The sequence below is a fragment of the Nycticebus coucang genome, chromosome X, assembly GCF_027406575.1.
Source record: "Nycticebus coucang isolate mNycCou1 chromosome X, mNycCou1.pri, whole genome shotgun sequence".
NCBI lineage: Eukaryota > Metazoa > Chordata > Mammalia > Primates > Lorisidae > Nycticebus > Nycticebus coucang.
The window spans coordinates 157,187,207-157,208,002 of NC_069804.1; the positions used below are offsets into that span (position 1 = coordinate 157,187,207).

Here is a 20,796-nt window from a genome sequence, read left to right on the forward strand (position 1 = left end):
TGGGCTGGATTTGAACCCACTAGCTCCAGTGTATGTGGCTGGCGCCTTAGCCGCTTGAGCTATAGGCACCAAGCCAGAGCTCTGGGTTTCTATTGGAGCAATAGGTCCCAAAGTTGGTTTTTACTACTCATTAGTCATCATGGACCCAACCCTTTTCCTTAAACTGTCTACTGGCCACGCCTATCCTCTTGAGGACAGATTCAGGGCCAGGCTTCAAGATGAATATTTTCCAGCTCTTTCATTTTTTTAAACTCATAATTGCTTCCAGGTCACCAGGCAGTATGAACCAAGAAGAGCCTGGGGAGATACTACCAGATTTAGTTTAATCAAGACCTTGTTAATCTTGGGTTCTAATTTACTGTCTTAATGGTAGAGTCTAACATGAATGAATGGGCAGGTTTCATGTTATGTGTAGAGCAGCGGTTCTCAACCTGTGGGTTGCAACCCACAGGAACTGTATTAAAGGCTTACGGTATCAGGTTGAGAACCATTGGTGTAGAGGGACTAGTTGTGTTCCACAGTTGCCAGCTCTTACTGTTCTGCACTTAAGGGGTCTTTGGCCACAAAGGGAGCTATGTGTGATTCTGCAGCACTTGTCAACTTGATGAACACCCTATCTGATCATTTGCAGAGTTAAAAATTTTCTAAGTAGTACCTACATTGCTAAAAATTATTTGTCAGGTAGATGCGCTATTTACCTCCTTTAATGTCCTTCTCTTCCTCACATACACAGTGACAACCATTCTTTTGCTTGTAATTGTGAAATCTGTTTGGTATCTTCATTTAAAAAAAAAAAATTCTACCCCATCTGTAAAATCTCCTTTGAGATTTTTGTCCTGCCCACCCCCTATTAGTAATTTTTCCAACCCCAACTTGGGCGACAATTTGATGTCATTCTTTCCCTTTTGAGAACATATTCTCTCTAAACATATTCTCTCTAAACTTGTATAAAATGTCTGTCTTCTGTGCTTCCCCATAGTGTTTCAGTTTGGCCCATTATGGTGAAATATTTCAGGTTCCCCTATTTCATTTTTTCCCATTTGGTTGTGATATGCGATGGGCTCCTCTTTTATGCCCAACACACCTACCCTTGTCTTCTAGTGTTTTTCATTTGGATTTTTTTAAAAGATCACTATTTCATTATGGTTTCTCTTCCGTTCGGCCCTCAGCTTAGCTGTTATTTTCACCATTTTAAAATTATTGCTCTCCTATTAGTCCATTTCCTTTTTGGTTTCTTCTGTTCCATAGTGTGGTGATTGTGTTTGGCTATCTACTCTGTGTTGTCTGCTGCTTGGATTCATTTCCTCATATCTTAATTTTTTAATTTCTTTTATTAACACATTTTTTTCATAGCAATGGAGTCTGTATATTGCCCGGGCTGCTCTCAAATTGTTGACCTCCCATGAGCTGGGATTATAGGTGTGAGGCACTATACCTGGCCGTTTCCTTAGATCTTAGTTAGTCCTCCTAACTTTTGAATGCATGAGCCTCCTAAATTGAAAATATTTATTTTTTCAGCCATACTCATGGCTTTGGATTGGTGGAGCATGTGTTTTCCTTTGTCTTCACCATGAGTTATATATGTCTTTTTTTTTTTTTTTTTTTTGAGAGAGGGTCTCACTATGTCACGCCAGGTAAAGTGCCATGGCGTCACAACTCACAACAACCTCAGACTCTTGGGCTTAAGTGATTCTCTTGCCTTAGCCTCCCAAGTAGCTGGGACTACAGACATTGGCCACAATGCCCAGCTATTTTTTTTTTTTTGTCGTTGTTTAGCAGGTCTTGGCAGGGTTTGAACCCACCAGCCCTGGTGCGTGTGGCCAGTGCCTTAACCACTGAGTAATGGGTGCTGAGCCTTTTCTCTTTCTTTCTTTTTTTTTTTTTTGAGACAGTTGCACTTTGTCACCCTCAATAGAGTGCCCTGGCATCATAGCTCACAGTAAACTTCAAACACTTGGGCTCAAGCAATTTTCTTGCTTCAGCCTTCCAAGTAGCTGAGATTATAGGCACCTACCACAATGTCTGGCTATTTTTTAGAGACAGGGTCTCGCTCTTCCTCAGGCTGGCCTCGAACCTGTGAGCTCAGCCATTCCACCCGCCTGGGCCTGCCAGAGTGCTAGGATTACAGGCGTGAGCCACCGTGCCCAGCCTGTATGTGTCTTTTGAGTTTTTTTCCCCAAAGTGGGAATAGCTCATGGTCCCACTGCCTTCTGGGCAGTCAACAGCATTTGATTCTTGGGCCATGCAGCTGTTCATTTCTTAACAATTACATGGTTGTGACATCTGGAAAAATCCTTTGAGGTATTTCATATACTTGGGCCTGTGCTTCCTGGGTCATTTGGGATTACCAAATTTCATTCAAGTTCCTTTTTGGAACTTCACCTTTGATGTGATGGTTCCGATCAGAGAGGGGGAGATAGAGAGAGAGGAAAAAATGGGGTATGGGTGCTTCAAATGAAAAGCAAGCGAGTACGCAACCGTGTACACCAGTGAACCCTCCAAGTGTGGCATGTCTGCAAAAGATTTTCCTTTTTGCTTATCTCTGCTGAGTAATTTACAGTTGAGTGGTTACTAATTTGATTGGACATGATAAAACAAAACTCTAGGCTTACTGGATAAGAATCTCCAGGGCTGAGACCTATGGATCTGTATTTCGGGCAAGCTCCCCAGTTTGGGAAACATTGCTTTACGCAGACCATCCTGACTTCTTCCTACCTTCCTATGTGGACATTGATGCAGTCAGGCGTTCTCTAGTGCTGCTTTGGAAGTTCCCTTTGCTTTCTCTCTGGTTCAGGAGGACCAATCTTGCTTTCTTATATAGACCACTTAGTTCAGAATTCTCCTGCCTGTATTTCTTCCCCCTCTTCATCTGCAAAAGCTACTATTAATTAGCAGCAATGGGCTTCAAATAGGAAGTGGTGCTCCTCTGACAAAATCATTATAGAGGATTGGGAGGCAAAGATTTCAGTGGATGCTCCATCATGAGGATCTTGTGAAATAGGGTGTGCAGTATCAGTTTTGCTCTCTAGATAGCCATAAAATATGTAGTGTATAGTAATTATTTTGGTTTTAAGTTTGGTTTTCTTTTCTTTTTGTTTGGTCTAAAACCCTTTTATGTAGGTGATGTTTTATACGTTCTTTTTCCAAATGCCAGGATTCTCTTCCAATTTCTGCCTCAGAGTCTACAAACTACTATTCCCCTCTAAACAGACCAAAAATAAACATGAGAGTGAAAAATCTATTGCCACTGACTTATATCTGCTGCTTATAGGTATTTAGGTAGCAACTAAAACTTGTATGTGTTGAAATGTATATTATGACAAGAATGGCTCCTTCCATTGCCTCAGTCATCTAATGCTTTCTAGAGAGAAAAGATGAAAAAAGTACCTGGTGGGTGGTGCCCCGGCCAGCATCTGTAGTCCCAGCTACTTGGGAGGCTGAGGCAAGAGAATCGCTTAAGCCCAAGAGTTGGAGGTTGCTGTGAGCTGTGATGCCACAGCAATCTTCCCAGGGCAACAGCTTGAGACTCTTGTCTCAAAAAAAAAAAGTACCTGGTGTAGCAGCCAATAGGTTGAGCTATTGTTTCTTAAACTGAGGATATTCCTAGTCCAAGAAACAGTCAAAACTTGATTAATGAGTATGTCCAGGGAATGGGATCCTTGCTAAAAATCTTTTTAAAATGGCCAGGCACGGTGGCTCACGCCTGTAATCCTAGCAATCTGGGAGGCTGAGGCAGGCGGATTGTTTGAGCTCACAAGTTCAAGACCAGTCTGAGCAAAAGCAAGACCCTGTTTCTACTAAAAATAGAAAAACTGAGGCAAGAGGATCGCTTGAGCCCGAGTTGGAGGTTGCTGTGAGCTATGATGCCATAACACTGTACCCAGGGGGACAGCTTGAGTCTCTGTCTCAAAAAAAAAAAAACTTTCTAAAATTATGCTAACTTGCGTAACTGTCTTAGTAATGTTAAAAGATAACTTTCAGAGAAAGGTAAAAAAAAAAATAAGGACTCTCTTGCAGATATAAAAACGAACACGTGTTAAAGATTTTATTTTACTCAGTTAATCAACAAGGGAACCAGACAGATACTACAGCCAGTTCAAAGAAAAAGTTAAAAAGCACAAATTTATGGAGTAAAGGAATTGAATTGCAAATGGAAACAAAACTGTTTTTTCTACAGTGGGGAGGGAAGTCAATCCAAACTCTATGGGACAAGATAGACTTTATATGTTCATCAGTTACAATTTATAGAGACACAAAATAGCTTAAAGGCAATTAACTGGGCTAAAATCAGACAGCTCAGAAGGGTGTGCCATGCATAGCTTTTTTCATTTAAGTACAAAATTCTTTTCTATAGTAAGGAAGCATGGTGAACATTTTTTGTTTGTTTAATTTTGCTGTTTGTAATTTCTAGGGGTTATCACCTCATTTCCTATCCAGAAGTCAGTTGCATGTAATTCGCATTTACTGAGTACTTACTATATGTAAGGTGTTGCAGAGGAACCAGAAACAGAAATGATGCTGCTTCTTACCTTGAGTAGCTGTTTGTCTGATGGGGGAGACAGACATGCCATGCCCCCAACTAACCATACTGCAGAGGAGAATAAGAATCAGTGCTGTGGTAGAAGTAGAAATTAGATGTTTAGGAAAATCAGAGAGGAAGCGGTTAACTGGTCAGGGGCTCAGGGACGAATGGATAACATTTAAGCTAGGTCTTAAGGGATGACAGAGGAAATGGGGCATGAGGAGAGGCTGTTTCAGGGTGTGGAAGCAGTATAGTCCTAAAGCTAGATGGTCTGCTTGGGAAGAGTCAGGAATGGGGGTGGTGGTGGCAGGAAACAGGCAGGACGTGGTGGAAGAGGAGGCTGGAGAGGAGGTTTGAAGGCTAGTTTCTGAGGTCCCTGAAGATTATATTAAGAAAAATAGGCTTGATGCTGAAGCTCCCAGGGAAGCTGTTGAAAGCTTTTGAGGAGGGAGGGGGTGATATGATCGAACAGGCATTTTAGAAATGAATTGATTGTAGAATCAAGAGTGGAGGCAAAGGCAACAGTTAAGAGGCTATTGTAATATTCTGGGTGAGAGCTGATGAGGACCTGCATGAGGGTAGTGGCAAGAGAGGTAGAAGGTGAAGATAGAGACAGCATTATTGAGGCTTGACTCCTGATTGGATATGGGTGACAGAGGGAGAGAAAGAGTTGAAGATGACAAGGGAGACATTTCTAGGCTAGGGAACAGTGTGCTATTAACTAAGATGGGAAACGTGCTGCGTGCTGAGCATGGGGGTTGCAGAGAGGGTTTATGGGAACAGATAATGAGTATGGTTTGAGACATGTTGAGTTTGAGGGGCTTGGTGGACATCCAATTAATGATGAGTTGCTGGCAGCTGGAAATTCTGGTCTGGGCCTAAGGAGAGAGGTCAGGGCTAGAGATACAGATTGGGGAGTCATCAGAGCACCAAGGGTGAATTGAAACTGGGAGCTCGTGAGCTGAGAGTACAGGGGCAGTGCTGACAACTCTCACAGAGGGAGAGAGATGGGGTGGGAAAGTCAGGGAGAGTGAGAAAAAGGCAGAGGAGGAGGAAAAGAGAAGCAGAGGGAAACAGACAGACAGACTGAAGGCCAAAAAGTAAAAGGGAGGGGGAAGTACAGGAGACGGAGAAAGGAAAGCAGGGAGAGGGAGGAGAGACTGAGGGTAATGGGGAAGGTGAGATAAAGCAAGGAGAGGACAGGGGAGAGAGGTGGAAAGGGGGAGGAAGTCAGGGGAGAAGGGATGGAGAAAGAAAGGGAGGAGGGGGTTGGGTGGGGTAGGAAGGGAAGGAGGGAAGGACCCTTGAGACACAGGAAGAGGAAGGAATGGGTGAGGGGGGCAGAGGTGAGGAGAGCCAGAGAGCCAGATACAGGGTAGACCTCAGTGAATGCACAGGTCCCTGAGGTGGGCACTGGGAGAAAAGGACCCCAGAGAAACCAGAAGGCACTGGATCAGAGGAGCTAGGAGAGGGGAAAGTATAAAGAAAAAGGGTGAAGGAAACAAGCTGTCCTGCTCTGCAGAGATGGGGAGCAGGATGAGGCCCAGCAAGGGCAAGGGTGGACACATCTCTGCTCACCTCTTACTGTCTCCCTCTTGTCAACACTAGCCTATTGGCTGTACCATCATCTTAGTGGGAAACTGCCTGCCCAGGACCCTGGCATAGCACCCATCCCTCTGCATGGAATGCTCTTCACCCAAATATTCACATGGCTTGCTCCTTCATTTCCTTCATGTTGTCTAAATACCTCCTTCTCAGCAAAGCCTAACATGATCACCCTATTTCAAATTGTAGCCTACCTGTCCCACACCCCTCCACTGTCTCCATGTTTGTTAACCTGTATTGCACCACCTTCTAACATGCTGTAACATAGGGTCTCAAGACAAGCTCATTGGATAAAGCTATTTTCTTGGAAGGTGAATTGACTGTGCCCTGGTTGTCAACAGTGAGAGCTGGACATTGGTTGGTGAAGGAAGTGCTAGGTCATGGGGATGACAGACTAATAGGAAGGGACAAGGACAGAAACATGTGGTTCTTGATGGAACTAGTTTTTTGTTTGCTTGTTAGTCATCAGAGTACAGGAATATCACCTGATTTGGAGGGATCTTTATGTTTAACCTGAAGTCAGAATAGAGTTTTTTTGTTGTTATTGTTTTTGAGACATAGCCTCAAGTTGTTGCCCTGGGTAGAATGCTGTGGCATCACAGCTTACAGCAACCTCCAACTCCTGGGCTCAAGCGATTCGCCTGCCTCCACTCCCAAGTAGCTGGGACTATAGGTGCCCGCCATAACGCCCGGCTATCCCTTGGTTGCAGCCGTCATTGTTGTTTGGCGGGCCCAGGCTGGGTTTGAACCTGCCAGCTCAGGTGTATTGAGCTTGAGCCACAGGCACCGAGCTAGAATAGAGTGTTTTTGAAGGGCTTACTTATAATGAAAGCATGTGCTTCCTCTGGAGAGCTAAAATTGCCTGTGTCACTCAAATACTTTGGTACCATGGAATAGAGAGTAGATGAGAAAAAGATCCCCAGTAGTCTTTGAATGCACCATTCATATGTGGGTACAACCCTCTAATTGTAGTTGGTTAGGTTAAATGTAGAAAAACATACTGTCATTTCATTGTCTGAAATAGATCGAATTTCCTTGAATACTCAAGTGTTTCTGTCTTTTACAGTAATTTAAAAATCACCCTAGGTGATTAACAGTGTCCTCATCTCCATCCTAAAACCTATGGATTCCTAGAAGCCTAGAGCTCTCTGTTCCCCATTTGGACCTTAATTTTACATAGCAAGCTGGTTTGTGAGAGAGACTGCTTTGACATTTCAATGCAATCATTACCTTTATTGAAATGTTTCTGTGTAAAAGGTAGTTAAAGCAGCTGTCCTGTTACACATTTTGATTGTGTTGGCTTTTTCCCCAGGGGGAGTGGCCACAGCGGGTCCTATCTGGAGGTGAGTGGCTGTCATGATCTCTACAGCACCGCTCTACAGCGGCGTGCACAACTGGACTAGTTCTGACCGGATTCGCATGTGTGGCATCAACGAAGAGAGGTGAGGAAGCTTGGAAGGTGACTATTGCTGGCCCCCATTGAGTGATACATGGTCACTGGAGGGGTGACCATATGCGATAGGGCCTGGGGAGGGACCCTGAAGAGGAGACTCTTCTTGATTAGTTTTGAGATTTCTGAGATAAGGGATGAGTGAGTGGCCTGCTCTACCTGTGCCTGTTTAGATGAAGGTGAGGAGGCCAAAAGATGACTTTTTGCCAGCTAGTACTTGTCTACTCATTAAGAGCTGTCAGATTGTGGAGTAAGGAAAAGCTCAGGTGATTGCAACTTTTAGTTAGTGCTCAAGGATATGTGTAAGATATTTTTGGTCCTTATCTAGGCCTGGAAGAAAGGTGGTTTCATCATTCAACTTTATACTAGGAACTGGTAGTAGGCATGCTTACAGTCAGCACTTTCCTGCAGCATGAGGCTACTCCTGATTTGAAATGAGATTCTTATGAAGTATTAAAGGAAGATGAGCCTGTCCAACATAGTTCTAACACAACATTGAGAGTTGGTGATGCTTGCCTGATGTGTGTGTCTTCAAATTTCTCTTCACCAAAATAATTTGGTTGAACAAGATGTGCTATTTCCTGATCATGTCCCATAATAAGGGCTCTCAGAATGGCCTTCAGAATTTATACTTAACTTTCATAACCCTTGGCCAGAGATCTCTGTATGATGACTACAGTGCCTTTTCCATTTTCAGAGAAGGTATAGCATCCCCATGCTTGCTGGTGTTTTGCTGTTATTTCAGTACATTTTTTTTTTTCTTTTTTTGTAGACACAGAGTCTCACTGTACTGCCCTCGGGTAGAGTGCCATGGCGTCACACAGCTCACAGCAACCTCTAACTCTTGGGCCTACGCGATTCTCTTGCCTCAGCCTCCCAAGCAGCTGGGACTACAGGCGCGCACCACAATGCCCGGCTATTTTTCTGTTGCAGTTTGGCCGGGGCTGGGTCTGAACCCGCCACCCTCGGCATATGGGGCTGGCACCCTACTCACTAAGCCACAGGCGCCGCCCTTCAGTACATTGTTTAAATTCAAATACAGCAGTTAAATCACCAAAAACATACAACGACATGGCTTTTCCCAGGATTGAAGAGCTGATATATCTTGAGTAAATCTTACAAGTGTGCATCCACATATGGAGGGATATTGGTGATTTTGAAGAGAAAAGGAGTGGATGTCTTTGTGTTTATCCACTTTCTTTTTCTTTTCCTAACTGAAGAAGTGTGTACTTGTCTGAGGTTACGGTTAGGAGAATAGACCTCTTTATTTTCTTAAGCTATTAGTGCCTGATAGCTTATGGTTTCTGTACTGAGGAACAAGTTAGAGATGGACTTAAAAGGAATTTAAAATCAGAATACAAAAGTCAAGACCAAGGAAAATAAGACAAAATTTCTCTCAAATGCTGAGGAAGAAATGTAATTTCCTTTGCATATGAGGTATGTCCTTAGATAATTACTAAGAGATAGATGATCTAGGGAAAGGCAGAGTGGTGGTATTGATTTGTGTAAGTATTCACTGCCAGTTTGTGTTGATCTAATTATAAGTAGTTGAGACTTTGATCCAGAGATTTGGACTAGAGCCTTCAGAACCAGTGGACAAGTTACCTTGGTTCACTCTAAATCCCTACCAAGAAAGGAGCAGGAAGTGGGCTTAAAACCTGATTTTCCCTCCTATGGACCTTTCTTGGCATGCTAACTGACCAAATGTGTCTTAGATGGTTTAGATGACCTTTTAAGAGTTGTCACTTCTGTTCTCATTCACCCTTATTGTCACATTCTTGCCATAGTTCAAGCCATGCTACTGCTGTTTGCCAAAATGTGATCTTTATTTATAAAACCCATCTCCTTCAGCCCTTTACATGAGTAGAATGTAGAAATTTGGGGTATAAGGCTGTACTTGGGGGTTAACTCTAGCAGGGGTCCTCAAACTTTTCAAACAGGGGGCCAGTTCACTGCCCCTCAGACCGTTGGAGGGCCAGACTATAGTTTTCTTTAAAAAAAACTGAGGGTGGCGCCTGTGGCTCAAGGAGTAGAGCGCCGGTCACATATGCCGGAGGTGGCGGGTTCAAACCTAGCCCCAGCCAAAAACCACAAAAAATAAATAAATAAATAAATAAATAAATAAAAACTATGAACAAATATTCCTGTGCACACTGCACATATCTTATTTTGAAGTAAAAAAATGGGAACAAATACAATCACACCACCTCATGTGGCCTGCGGGCCACAGTTTGAGGACCTCTGCTCTAAAGTGATACTTTAGAAGCCTGCCCAGCTTTAGCATCTGTGGTTGGGAACCTCACAACAGGGCAGATGGGCTTGCTGCTGGCTCTAGGTGGCTGACCCTAGTCAAACTTCTGTAAGTAATCAGTTTGTTTACTTGTTTGCTTTTTTTCTAGTATTAGTTCATGCCTTCATTGAACAAGCGTTTATTCAACACAAATAGAGTGAACCAATAGTCAAGGTGGTTAGTGCTCTGGAGTGGCATGTACAGGTTCTGTGGGAATCTAGAAGCAGAAATGACCAATTTCTTGGGGAAATAAGGGAAGGCTTCCTGGAGACAATGCTATTGAAGCTTGAGGGATGAGCTTGAGGAATGAGTAGGAGTTTGAGCTGAGAACTGGTGTTTCCCTGAGATAATAAGACAGTCTTTTTATTCCAGTTATTCCCTGGAATGAAGACAGTCTTGGGGTAGGGTGACACTTGAGCCAGGAAGAGTCTGCAGGGGCCAGGAGGTAAGGAGTCTTGTGTGTGCTGATGATATATAAGAGTTAGTCTGGGCCAAATAAAAACTGATAAAGGTCCAGTTTGACAGTGGTGCTAGCCCTTAATAATTAGGAAAAAGGCCCTGAGAGGTCATGCCCGTTTCTGGTTTAAGTTCAACAAAGCTTTGAGCATAACAGCCCTGTGTCCTTGCTGTTCCCTCCTACCCTTGCATCCCACCCACACCCTCATAACCCAGCTCTCCTCAGACCCCCTCCCTGCAAGTTATCCCTGTCCCAGGCTCTTTTCTCAATGGAGCAATTTAATGTTTGCTTAGCCTGCACACCCTCTCCTTAGAGGATTTGAAACGTGGCCATACAACATTTTCCTAGTGCATTGAGGGCTGGCACTCAGGCGTGGGGATAGCTGGAGTAGCTAGCACTGCTGTTGCTTGGCCTGGCTCTGTGGTTCTCCGGTGACTTGCCTTCGAGGGCAGGGTTTCTGCTTTCAAGTGTGATTTCAGGCGTGTGGGAGCTGAGCATAGGGGAGCGAGTATGCAGCTCACTCTCCTTTGTATGGTCAGGAGAGAAAAGAATGTAAATAAATAGTGCCTTCCCATGTGGGGTTGGCGAAGGGGAGACTGCTGGCACTATTGTCTTCCCCCCAAAACCATCCCTGGCAAGTCTAGTTAGAACATGCTTCCCCCAGCCCAAGGCTAGGTATAGGTCCTGCTTTTCTGGTCTCTGAGGAGTTGATGTGAAAAATATTTTCTCTTTTCCTTGGGCCTTCCCTTCAGACCTCCTGACTGAATGTAAAGCCCTTGCCTTTCCTTACAGTCATTTCTGTTTGTCACCAGCAGTCATTTCTAGCCGTGGAACCCTGCCACTTTTGCCAGCCTAGCTGCCTTTTAAAGGGAATAATTCTCTCCCCCTTGGTTAACCCCTTCTGGAACCCCAGAAAGATGGGGAGAGAGAGAGGCCCATGGTGCCTCTCCTTGCCTTTTTTGCTTCTCTTGCTCCAGGTACAATTTTGGAGTCCCAGTTTCAACAAGAAGGAGAGAGTTAGCAGGGCCGTGTACCTCCTTGTTGGCTAGGGTGGCTGATGGGGCAGGAGCCAGCTTCTACTATGGCTGTCTTCAGGAGCTCTGGGTGAGGCTCCAAAGAACGGGGTTGACCCTACGCGCAGTGCATTTCCCAGGGGCACACAGAGCAGTCCTATAGTTTGCCCACCCAGGAAACACAGTGTTTATGTTGGGGCTTCATTTCTTTAACCCAAACCTCCTCCTTGCCTGCTTCTACCCCCCAAGTTCCTCCCCCAGGAATTTCCTCCCTAAGGCAGTGGGCAGTAGTTCTCACCTTACTTAAAATACCAAACTTTACCCTTTCAGGCTGACTTTTTTTTTTTTTTTTTTGTTAGACCATTTTCTTACCTGTAATTTGGAGAAGACTTTTTGAGCAGGAAGAGCTACAGTTGAGTTTTCCTCCTTTGGAACCCAGCTCTCTGGCCTTGATCCCTTTTCTCTGTACTATAATAACCTGAATATGGGATCTGTGGCCTTGAGGGAATCCCTTTAAGTTGAAAGAGAGTCTTATGGTGCTAGAATGCTGGGAGGGGACATAGGGCCCTGGCAGGGAATGAGACACAGGCAAGGGCAGAAGGAAAGTAGAAGGGAGGACGCTGGTTGGAATTCTAGAAAAGGGGGAGATATCTCCTGGAGGGAAAGAAGTGGTGTCCTTAAGATGCCCTTGGTACCCAGTGATGTGGCCTCAAAGCAGTATCATTACGTGTCCTAATAGACTAGACCTGAAAACACAATGAGGGTGGTGGTTTGTTTTAGAAAAGGATTACCCATATGTCATTTTTATTTTTATTTTTATTTTGAGACAAATCACAGCAACCTCAAATTCTTGGGCTTTAGCGATTCTCTTGCCTCAGCCTCCCAAGTAGCTGTGACTACAGGCGCCCGCCACAACACCCGGCTATTTTTTTGTTGCAGGTATCATTGTTGTTTAGCTGGCCCAGGCTGGGCTTGAACCCGCCAGCCTTGGTGCATGTGGCTGGTGCCGTAACCACTATGTTATGGGTGCCAGGCCCCATATGGCATTTTCAGCTAGTTTCCCTTATAGACTTAAAATAGGATTGTATTGAAAAGAAAAATAGTTTGCATGTCTTTTGAGGCCTTTAGTGGTTCATATTTCTCTCCCTTTGGCCAATGCCCTATACATCCTGGGTGGTGACCCTGATGAGAAAGCTCTGGGGAAAAGGTAAAGGTGCTAGGATGTTTGCCACACTCCTGGCAAGATCCTGGGATAAACAGCCCAACTAGGGGAGTCTAGGCTCCTTGGCAGGAACTTGCAAAGCTGGGTGTGGAAGTTGCAACCTGGACCCCCCACCCCCACTCCAGTTCTCCATGATCCCCTCCAAACTACCAAGGGAAGCAAGACAGGAAGGTTTTATGGAAACCCAGGCAGACAGTGGGCATTTGGGGGAAGATGGTAATGGCTCAAAGACTGGGCCTCATGTCCCTTGTCTGGTTGTGTCTTCCATACTAGAAGAGCACCTCTTTCTGATGAGGAGTCCACGACAGGTGACTGCCAGCACTTTGGATCTCAGGAGTTTTGTGTCAGCGGCAGTTTTTCCAAGGTAAGGGGCCATGTAAAGCCACATGCTACCTGTGAAATGGAGGAGCTGAGCTACCCAGTTGTGCCCAGCCTGTCATCCCAAGAAGGGGGCAGGAAGGGACAGGGTACCTCCTGGGAATTGGCATGGGGAAACAGAAATTGACTGGCCTTTGCTTCTGCTGAGATGTGGTTGGTCAAGCTACAGTTGCCACTGAGGGGCCCAGGACATTTACACCATCCACTCGGAGCTAGCTAAGACGTGCATGCTATTCTGTCACTGCAGGTGGAGCTCACGGCAGGTGGAAGTGGCAGCAATGCCCGGGGGGCAGATTCAGATGGCACTGCAACAGAAAAACTTGGGCAGAAGTCAGAAGACAAGTCTGACGACCCACAGCCAAAAATGGACTATGCTGGGAATGCGGCAGAGGCTGAGGGCCTCTTGGCACCACTGAGCAGCCCAGGAGACGGGCTCAAGCTTCCTGCTCCTGACAGTGCTGAGGCAAGCAACAACAGGGCTGACTGCTCCTGGACTCCCCTCAACACCCAAATGAGCAAACAGGTTGACTGCTCAGCCGTCGGAGTAAAGGCTTTAGACTCTCGGCACAGTGTCGGGGAGAAGAATACTTTCATTTTGGCAACTCTGGGGACTGGAGTCCCTGTTGAAGGGACCCTGCCTCTTGTTACCACTAATTTCAGTCCATTGCCAGCCCCCATTTGTCCCCCTGCTCCCGGTTCGGCCTCTGTCCCCCAATCTGTTCCAGATCCATTCCAGGTTCCCCTTTCTGTCCCTGCCCCAGTGCCCCATTCCGGGCTCGTTCCAGTCCAAGTTGCCACTTCGGTTCCAGCTCCTTCCCCTCCCTTGGCACCAGTCCCTGCTCTGGCTCCAGCACCACCATCACTGCCCACGCTTATCTCTGACTCGAACCCCCTTTCGGTTTCAGCCTCAGTCTTGGTGCCTGTGCCAGTTTCTGCTCCCCCCTCAGGCTCAGTTCCCCTGTCCACTCCAGCTCCCACACCCCTCTCAGTTCCAGTTTCAGCTCCTCCGTTGGCTCTGATTCAGGCTCCTGTGCCCCCTTCAGCTCCAACCTTGGTTCTTGCTCCTGTACCCACTCCAGTTCTGGCTCCCCTGCCTGCATCCACACCTCCAGCAGCTCCTGCCCCCCAATCTGTGCCGATGCCCACCCCAACCCCATCTTCAGGCCCACCTTCTACCCCTACCCTCATCCCTGCCTTTGCTCCCACGCCGGTGCCTGCACCCACCCCAGCCCCAATCTTTACTCCAGCCCCCACACCCATGCCTGCTGCCACACCAACTGCCATTCCCACCTCTGCACCCATCCCGGCCTCCTTCAGTTTGAGTCGAGTATGTTTTCCTGCAGCTCAGGCACCAGCTATGCAAAAAGTACCCCTGTCCTTTCAGCCAGGGACAGTGCTGACCCCGAGCCAGCCACTGGTATATATCCCACCTCCGAGCTGTGGGCAGCCGCTCAGTGTGGCCACACTGCCAACCACACTGGGGGTTTCCTCTACTCTCACACTCCCAGTCCTGCCATCTTACCTGCAGGACAGGTGTCTTCCGGGTGTGCTGGCTTCCCCAGAGCTCCGGTCTTACCCATATGCATTTTCTGTGGCCCGGCCTCTGACTTCAGATTCCAAGCTGGTCTCCCTGGAGGTGAACAGGCTCCCTTGCACTTCCCCATCTGGCAGCACCACCACCCAGCCTGCACCTGATGGGGTCCCTGGGCCTTTGGCAGATACCTCTCTTGCCACTGCTTCTGCCAAGGTGCTTCCAGCTCCACAGCCTTTGCTGCCAGCCCCCAGTGGGAGCTCAGCCCCACTACACCCTGCCAAGATGCCAGGTGGCACTGAGCAGCAAACAGAAGGGACTTCTGTTACCTTTTCTCCCCTCAAGTCACCTCCACAGCTGGAGCGAGAGATGGCCTCTCCATCTGAGTGTAGTGAGATGCCCCTTGATCTCTCCTCCAAGTCTAACCGCCAGAAGCTTCCATTGCCGAACCAGCGCAAGACACCCCCCATGCCTGTGTTGACGCCTGTGCACACCAGCAGCAAGGCCCTCCTCTCCACAGTCCTGTCTAGGTCTCAGCGCACAACACAGGCTGCTGGCAGCAATGTCACCTCCTGCCTGGGCTCTGCTTCCTCGCCTTTTGTCATCTTTCCCGAGATTGTGAGGAATGGGGACCCAAGCACCTGGGTGAAAAACTCAACTGCGCTGATCAGCACCATTCCTGGCACCTATGTGGGAGTGGCCAACCCAGTGCCTGCATCCCTGCTGCTGAACAAAGATCTCAACTTGGGCCTCAACCGTGACCCCCGCCATCTCCCCAAGCAGGAGCCTATTTCCATCATTGATCAAGGAGAGCCTAAGAACACTGGTGCCACGTGTGGCAAGAAGGGAAGCCAGGCTAGTGCTGAGGGACAGCCAAGCACAGTCAAACGATACACCCCAGCCTGCATTGCCCCTGGGCTGCCAGCGTGTCAAACCAAGGAGCTCTCTTTGTGGAAACCCACAGGGCCAGCAAATATTTATCCACGGTGTTCAGTCAATGGGAAACCCACCAGCACCCAGGTTCTGCCTGTTGGCTGGTCACCATACCACCATGCATCTCTGCTTTCCATTGGTATTTCCAGTGCCGGGCAGTTGACCCCCACTCAGGGGGTGCCCGTCAGGCCCACCAGTGTCGTTTCTGAGCTTTCTGGTGTGCCATCTCTTGGTTCTAGTGAAGCTGTGCATGGACTTTCTGAGGGGCAGCCACGGGCTGGGGGCCCATTTGCTCCAGAGCAGGACACTGTCACAAAGAACAAACCTTGCCGGATTGCTGCCAAGCCTTATGAAGAACAAGTCAACCCTGTCCTCTTGACCCTCAGCCCTCAGACAGGGACTCTTGCACTGTCTGTTCAGCCTAGCAGTGCGGACATTCGAGTAAATCAGGGGCCTGAGGAATCAGAGAGCCACCTCCGTTCTGACAGCACTCCTAAAATGGAAAGCCCCCAGGGGGCTTGTAGTATAAAGCTAGCAGGAGATACGAAGCCTAAGAACCAAGTGCTGGCTACCTATATGTCCCATGAACTGGTCCTGGCCACCCCTCAGAACCTGCGCAAGATGCCTGAGCTACCTTTGCTACCTCATGACAGCCACCCCAAGGAACTCATCGTGGATGTGGTTCCGAGCAGCAAGAGGAGCTCTAGCACAGAGCTTTCACAGCTTGGAAGCCAGGTGGACCTGGGGCGGGTGAAAATGGAGAAGGTGGATAGTGACATGGCCTTCAATTTAGCCACCTGCTTCCGGGCTGATGGCCTCCCAGCAGCTCCCCAGAGGAGCCAAGCTGAAGTTCGGGGTAAGGCTGGGCAGGCTCGAGTGAAACAGGAAAGTATAGGGGTCTTTGCTTGCAAGAACAAGTGGCAGTCAGATGATATGACCGAATCTCTGCCATCTAAGAAGATGAAGTGCAAAGAGAAGGATGGTGAAGAGCAGCAGCAGCAGCTGCCACAAACCAAGGCCGTGGTCCGGAGCTCCCACAGACCGAAGGTGAGTGCCACATAGTCAAGGGTAGTGCTGAGTTGGTCTACTTCACCTGCAGAGGGCAACCTTCTGTCACCCTTCCCTCATGGCACTGTGTTTTGAGTAACTGTGAGCTGAACTGATTAGAAGACTTTTCAAAAGTGAATAATGACTTGCTGTCCCCTTTCTAAGTTACATTTTCTATATATGGTGTTTTAGTATCGGATGTGGGAAATAATTCTGTCCCTGAGGCTAAGGAAGCCATTGTCCCAGATGAGGTTGGAAAGTAGAAGAAGGTATTGGTGAGGGAAATCAATTAATGACAGGCTGTTTCTTCCTTGAATAACCAGTCTTCCTTTTCCTTTGCTGAAACGAGCACTGGCCATGAGAACTTGGGGACTGGAGAAGGGCCTTTGACAGGGTCATTCCTTATACCTTTATGGGGAGCCTGTTTAGGATTTGCTTGGAGTTTGGTTAAGTCATAGCCAGTTTTGCTTCAGGGCTAACCCACCAGTTTCCTACCCCCTCAAATGCTTGAGATGGCAGGTTTGGGTTTTGGCATATTGAGAATTTGGTGTGCAAGGCAAGTGGGCATCTGGATTTTGTCATTTGTTGTTGTTTGTTTTTTTTCTGAGACAAGAGTCTTGCTCTGTCACCCTGGTTAGAGTCCAGTGGTGTCATCATAGCTCACATCAAACCACAGTCAGAAAATATGTACAATGGCACACCTTAACTAGTCACTAATTTTCACTGTTGTGAAAATCATTTGATTTAGGATTAAACAAATGGTTTCACATTAAAAAAACAACAAACAGACAAAAAAAAGACTTCTGGGCTCAAGTGATCCTCCTGCTTCAGCCTCCCAAGTAGCTGGGACTACAGGCATGTGCTGTAGCACCTGGCTCATTTTTCTATTTTCGATAGAGACTGGGTCTTGCTCTTGCTTAGGCTGGTCTTGAACTCCTTAGCTCAAGCAGTCCTCTTGCCTCAGCCTCCCAGAGTGCCAGGATTATAAGTGTGAGCCACCATGCCCAGGCTTGACCTTGGTTCTTAATCGGTGGCAGAGTTCTAGGAAAAAAGGTGGGTCCAGAAACTCTGGACTAGAATCCAGTGGTCCTCCAAGAGAGTCTTAAAACAGTTGAGCATGGGGTTTATTCAGAATATGTAACAATTTGAAGTTCTGTTAATAAGCCTTCAACTAGTATATTGGTGTATACTAAGGGACAGATTTCTAGCCAAAGAGTTGTGTTTGTGGTATAAGTTTAGTCTTTTTTGGACCATAGACTGCTTTGGAAAGCTGATAAGGGCTATGGACCTTGTCCTCAGAATTTAGCCAGTAATTTCAGGGTGTTTATGCCTGCCATGTTCCAAAGCCCACTCAGGGACTCCAGGTTAAGAAATTCTGGGAAAGAGCTTGGGTGGGTTTCACTCAGTGACCTCACAACCACCCCTGTATGTCAGAGACATACAAAATAGGAACATGGGTCATGACACAGTAGAACAAGTAACATTTGGTCCGGTAACTGCAGTCTGCCCTTGGTGGTAATAATAATGGTAACAATTCTTGATGTTAGAGTCATTACTGTTTGTTGAACTCCTATTATATGTCAAGTGCTTTCTACATATGTTATCTAATTTAATCCTTACAATAACTGTGTGAAATGAATGCTACATCAGCTTGCAGGTGAGAAAATGAAGGAAACAGGCTCAGAGAGGGTAAGTTACCTAGAGTTACATAGCTACCAAATGGCAGAGCTAGAAGTCAAACTCCAGCTTTTTTGGCTCCAAAGTCAATGTTCTTCTTTAGCTCTGCCATGTTATCTTCCACTCTCTTGCTATAGAACTGTTTCACTAAATGTTTAGCAAGTGTTTGTTGAATGGCTACTTAGGCAGTGGGGAATGTATCCTTATGAGAGTAGTATGGTGGATTGGTGAGGACTGTGCTCTCCGGAGCCAGGTACAGAGCCCAGATTTAAATTTTGGCCCCACCTCTTCCCATATGTGTGATATTGGTCAAGCTGCTTAATATCTCTGGCCCTGTTTCCTCACCTTTAGGTGAGACAATAATAATATACATTCATTGAGTTGTTGTGAAGATTAAATTAGATGATGATGTGAGATGTCAGAACAGGTAACTGCATAGAGACAGAAGTGGACTAGTGGTTGCTAGGGCTGAGGACAATGAGGTAATTGGGGAGTGACTGCTTAATGGGTATAGGGTTTCCTGGGGCGATGTAAAATGTTCTGGAACTAGATAAGTGGTGATGGTTACACAGCTCTGTGACTATACTAAAAGAAACTGAATTGTACACTTAAATAAGTAAATTACATGGTATATCTCAGAAATAAATGATATCTCAATAAAGTGGTTAAAAAAAAAAGGATTAGGCCAGACAGAGTGGCTTCTACCTGTAATCCCAGCACTTTGGGGGGCCAAGGCAGGAGGACTGTTTGAGGCTAGGAGTTAAATACCAGCCTGAGCAACATAGCAAGGCACCATCTGTACAAAAATTTTTAAAAGTTAGCCAGACATGGTGGCACACTCCTGTAGTCCTCCTCAGGGTGCTGAAATAGGAAGATCATGGGGCAGTGCCTGTGGCTCAAAGGAGTAGGGCGCTAGGCCCATATGCCGGAGGTGGTGGGTTCAAAACCCAGCCCTGGCCAAAAACTGCAAAAAAAAAAAAAAAAAAAAACCCTAGGAAGATCATTGGAGCCTAGGAGTTTGTGGTTGCTGTGAGCTATGATGCACTCTAGCCTGGTCTACAGAATGAGACCCTGTCTCAAAAACAAACAAAAAAAAGGATTAAATGAGGTGATATGTATAAGTGCTCAGAATAGTACCTAATATAGTAAGTGTTCAGTTAGTGTCAGTGGGTGCTGCTATTATTGTTAGTATTATAAACAGATAGGGTCCTTGCCCTCATGGAGCTTATGTTTTGCAGATGACTCAGTAGCAGGCAAGCAGTACCCCTTCCTGTATTAGGATAACAGTTTATTGTGCACACTGGCAGATTGAGAGGGTAGAGAATAAAATTAAGAGGATCTAAGGCCAGGGCTCAGCCCTTTGTAACTACCCATAACAATTCAGTAAATGTCCATTTTTCAGGAGAGCAAATAACTTAGCTCTTTCACTATATTCCATTTTCCTGAGGAAGAAACCATTGATCTGCAAACTAAGATCAGGGGATCATTCCAAACTAGCCCCCAAGAATCAAAACAGCCTCCTGATGGGGCGGCACTTGTACTTTAGGGGGTAGGGTGCCGGCCACATAGATTGAGGCTGGCAGGTTCGAACATAGCCTGAGCCAACTAAAACAACAATGACAACAACAAAAAACAAAGAACAAAACAAACAAACAAAAGAAAAAAAAAAAAAAACAGGCTCTGTTGTCTGCCCTACCTGCCCAAGGCCTCCTGAAATCCTAAAGGGCCTTCTGAATCATCAAAGAGACTTTTGCTTCATTTGGTGCTGGACGTATTTTATTGTCTTCTCATTCTTTGGAAAAATATTTCAAAATTCTTTTAACCGGAGCATTCTTCTCACATGGTCTGCCTATTCTCCCAACTTTTTGAAAAAGTTGTCGCGTACGATTTATTTTTTACTTTGAGGAAAGTATTTTTTATTCTTGCAAGAAAATGCAGACAGGTGGGTGGTGCAGGTGGTGCCTGTGGCTTAGTGGGTAGGTCGCTGGCCCCATATACCAAGGGTGATGGGTTCGAACCTGGCCCGGCCAAATTGCAACAACAACAAAAAAATAGCCGGGCATTGTGGCAGGCGCCTGCAGTCCCAGCTACTCGGGAGGTTGAGGCAAGAGAATCGCCTAAGCCTAGGAGTTGGAGGTTGCTGTAAGCTGTGACTCCACGAGCACTTTACCGAGGGTGATAAAGTGAGACCCTGTCTCTAAAAAAACAAAAACAAAAACGAAGGGTGGTGCCTATGGCTCAAGGAGTAGGGTGCCGGCTCCATATACTGGGAGTGGTGGGTTCAAGCCTAGTCCTGGCCAAAAACTGCAAAAAAAAAAAAAAAAAAGAAAGAAAGAAAAGAAAAGAAAATGCAGACAGTCTTGGTGCCTGCAGCACAGTGGTTATGCTGCCAGCTACATACACTGAGGGTGGCGGATTGGAACCCGGCCCCAGGCCAGCTAAATAACTTCAACAACAAAAACAAAAAAAATAGCTAGGTGTTGTGGTGGGCACCTGTAGTCCCAGTTACTTGGGAGGCTAAGGCAAGAGAATCACTTAAGCCTAAGAGGAGGTTGCTGTGAGCTATGATGCTATAGCATTCTACTGAGGGCAACATAGTGAGACTCTGTCTCAAAAAAAAAAAAGTGCAGATAAATCCCTTCTAGATGTTCTGTTTTACTTGTTTTTGTCT

The 20,796-nt window shown here is 46.4% G+C and overlaps 1 protein-coding gene across 8 annotated transcripts in view; it reads left to right on the forward strand.

Moving 5' to 3' along the window:
• The window catches only part of BCORL1 (BCL6 corepressor like 1), a 73,997-nt gene that overhangs the window by 16,809 nt on the left and 36,392 nt on the right, over window positions 1-20,796 (forward strand). For 5 of the 8 annotated variants that reach the window (XM_053580451.1, XM_053580459.1, XM_053580453.1 and 2 more), the window contains 3 exons: window positions 7,440-7,569; window positions 12,833-12,923; window positions 13,185-16,448. In XM_053580451.1, coding sequence (XP_053436426.1) covers window positions 7,484-7,569; window positions 12,833-12,923; window positions 13,185-16,448 — 3,441 coding nt within the window. In that variant the 5' untranslated portion in view covers window positions 7,440-7,483. Of the gene's footprint in view, window positions 1-7,439; window positions 7,570-10,239; window positions 10,313-11,301; window positions 11,429-12,832; window positions 12,924-13,184; window positions 16,449-20,796 lie in introns of all 8 variants that reach the window. The other 3 variants (XM_053580456.1, XM_053580455.1, XM_053580458.1) reach the window with 3 other exon arrangements.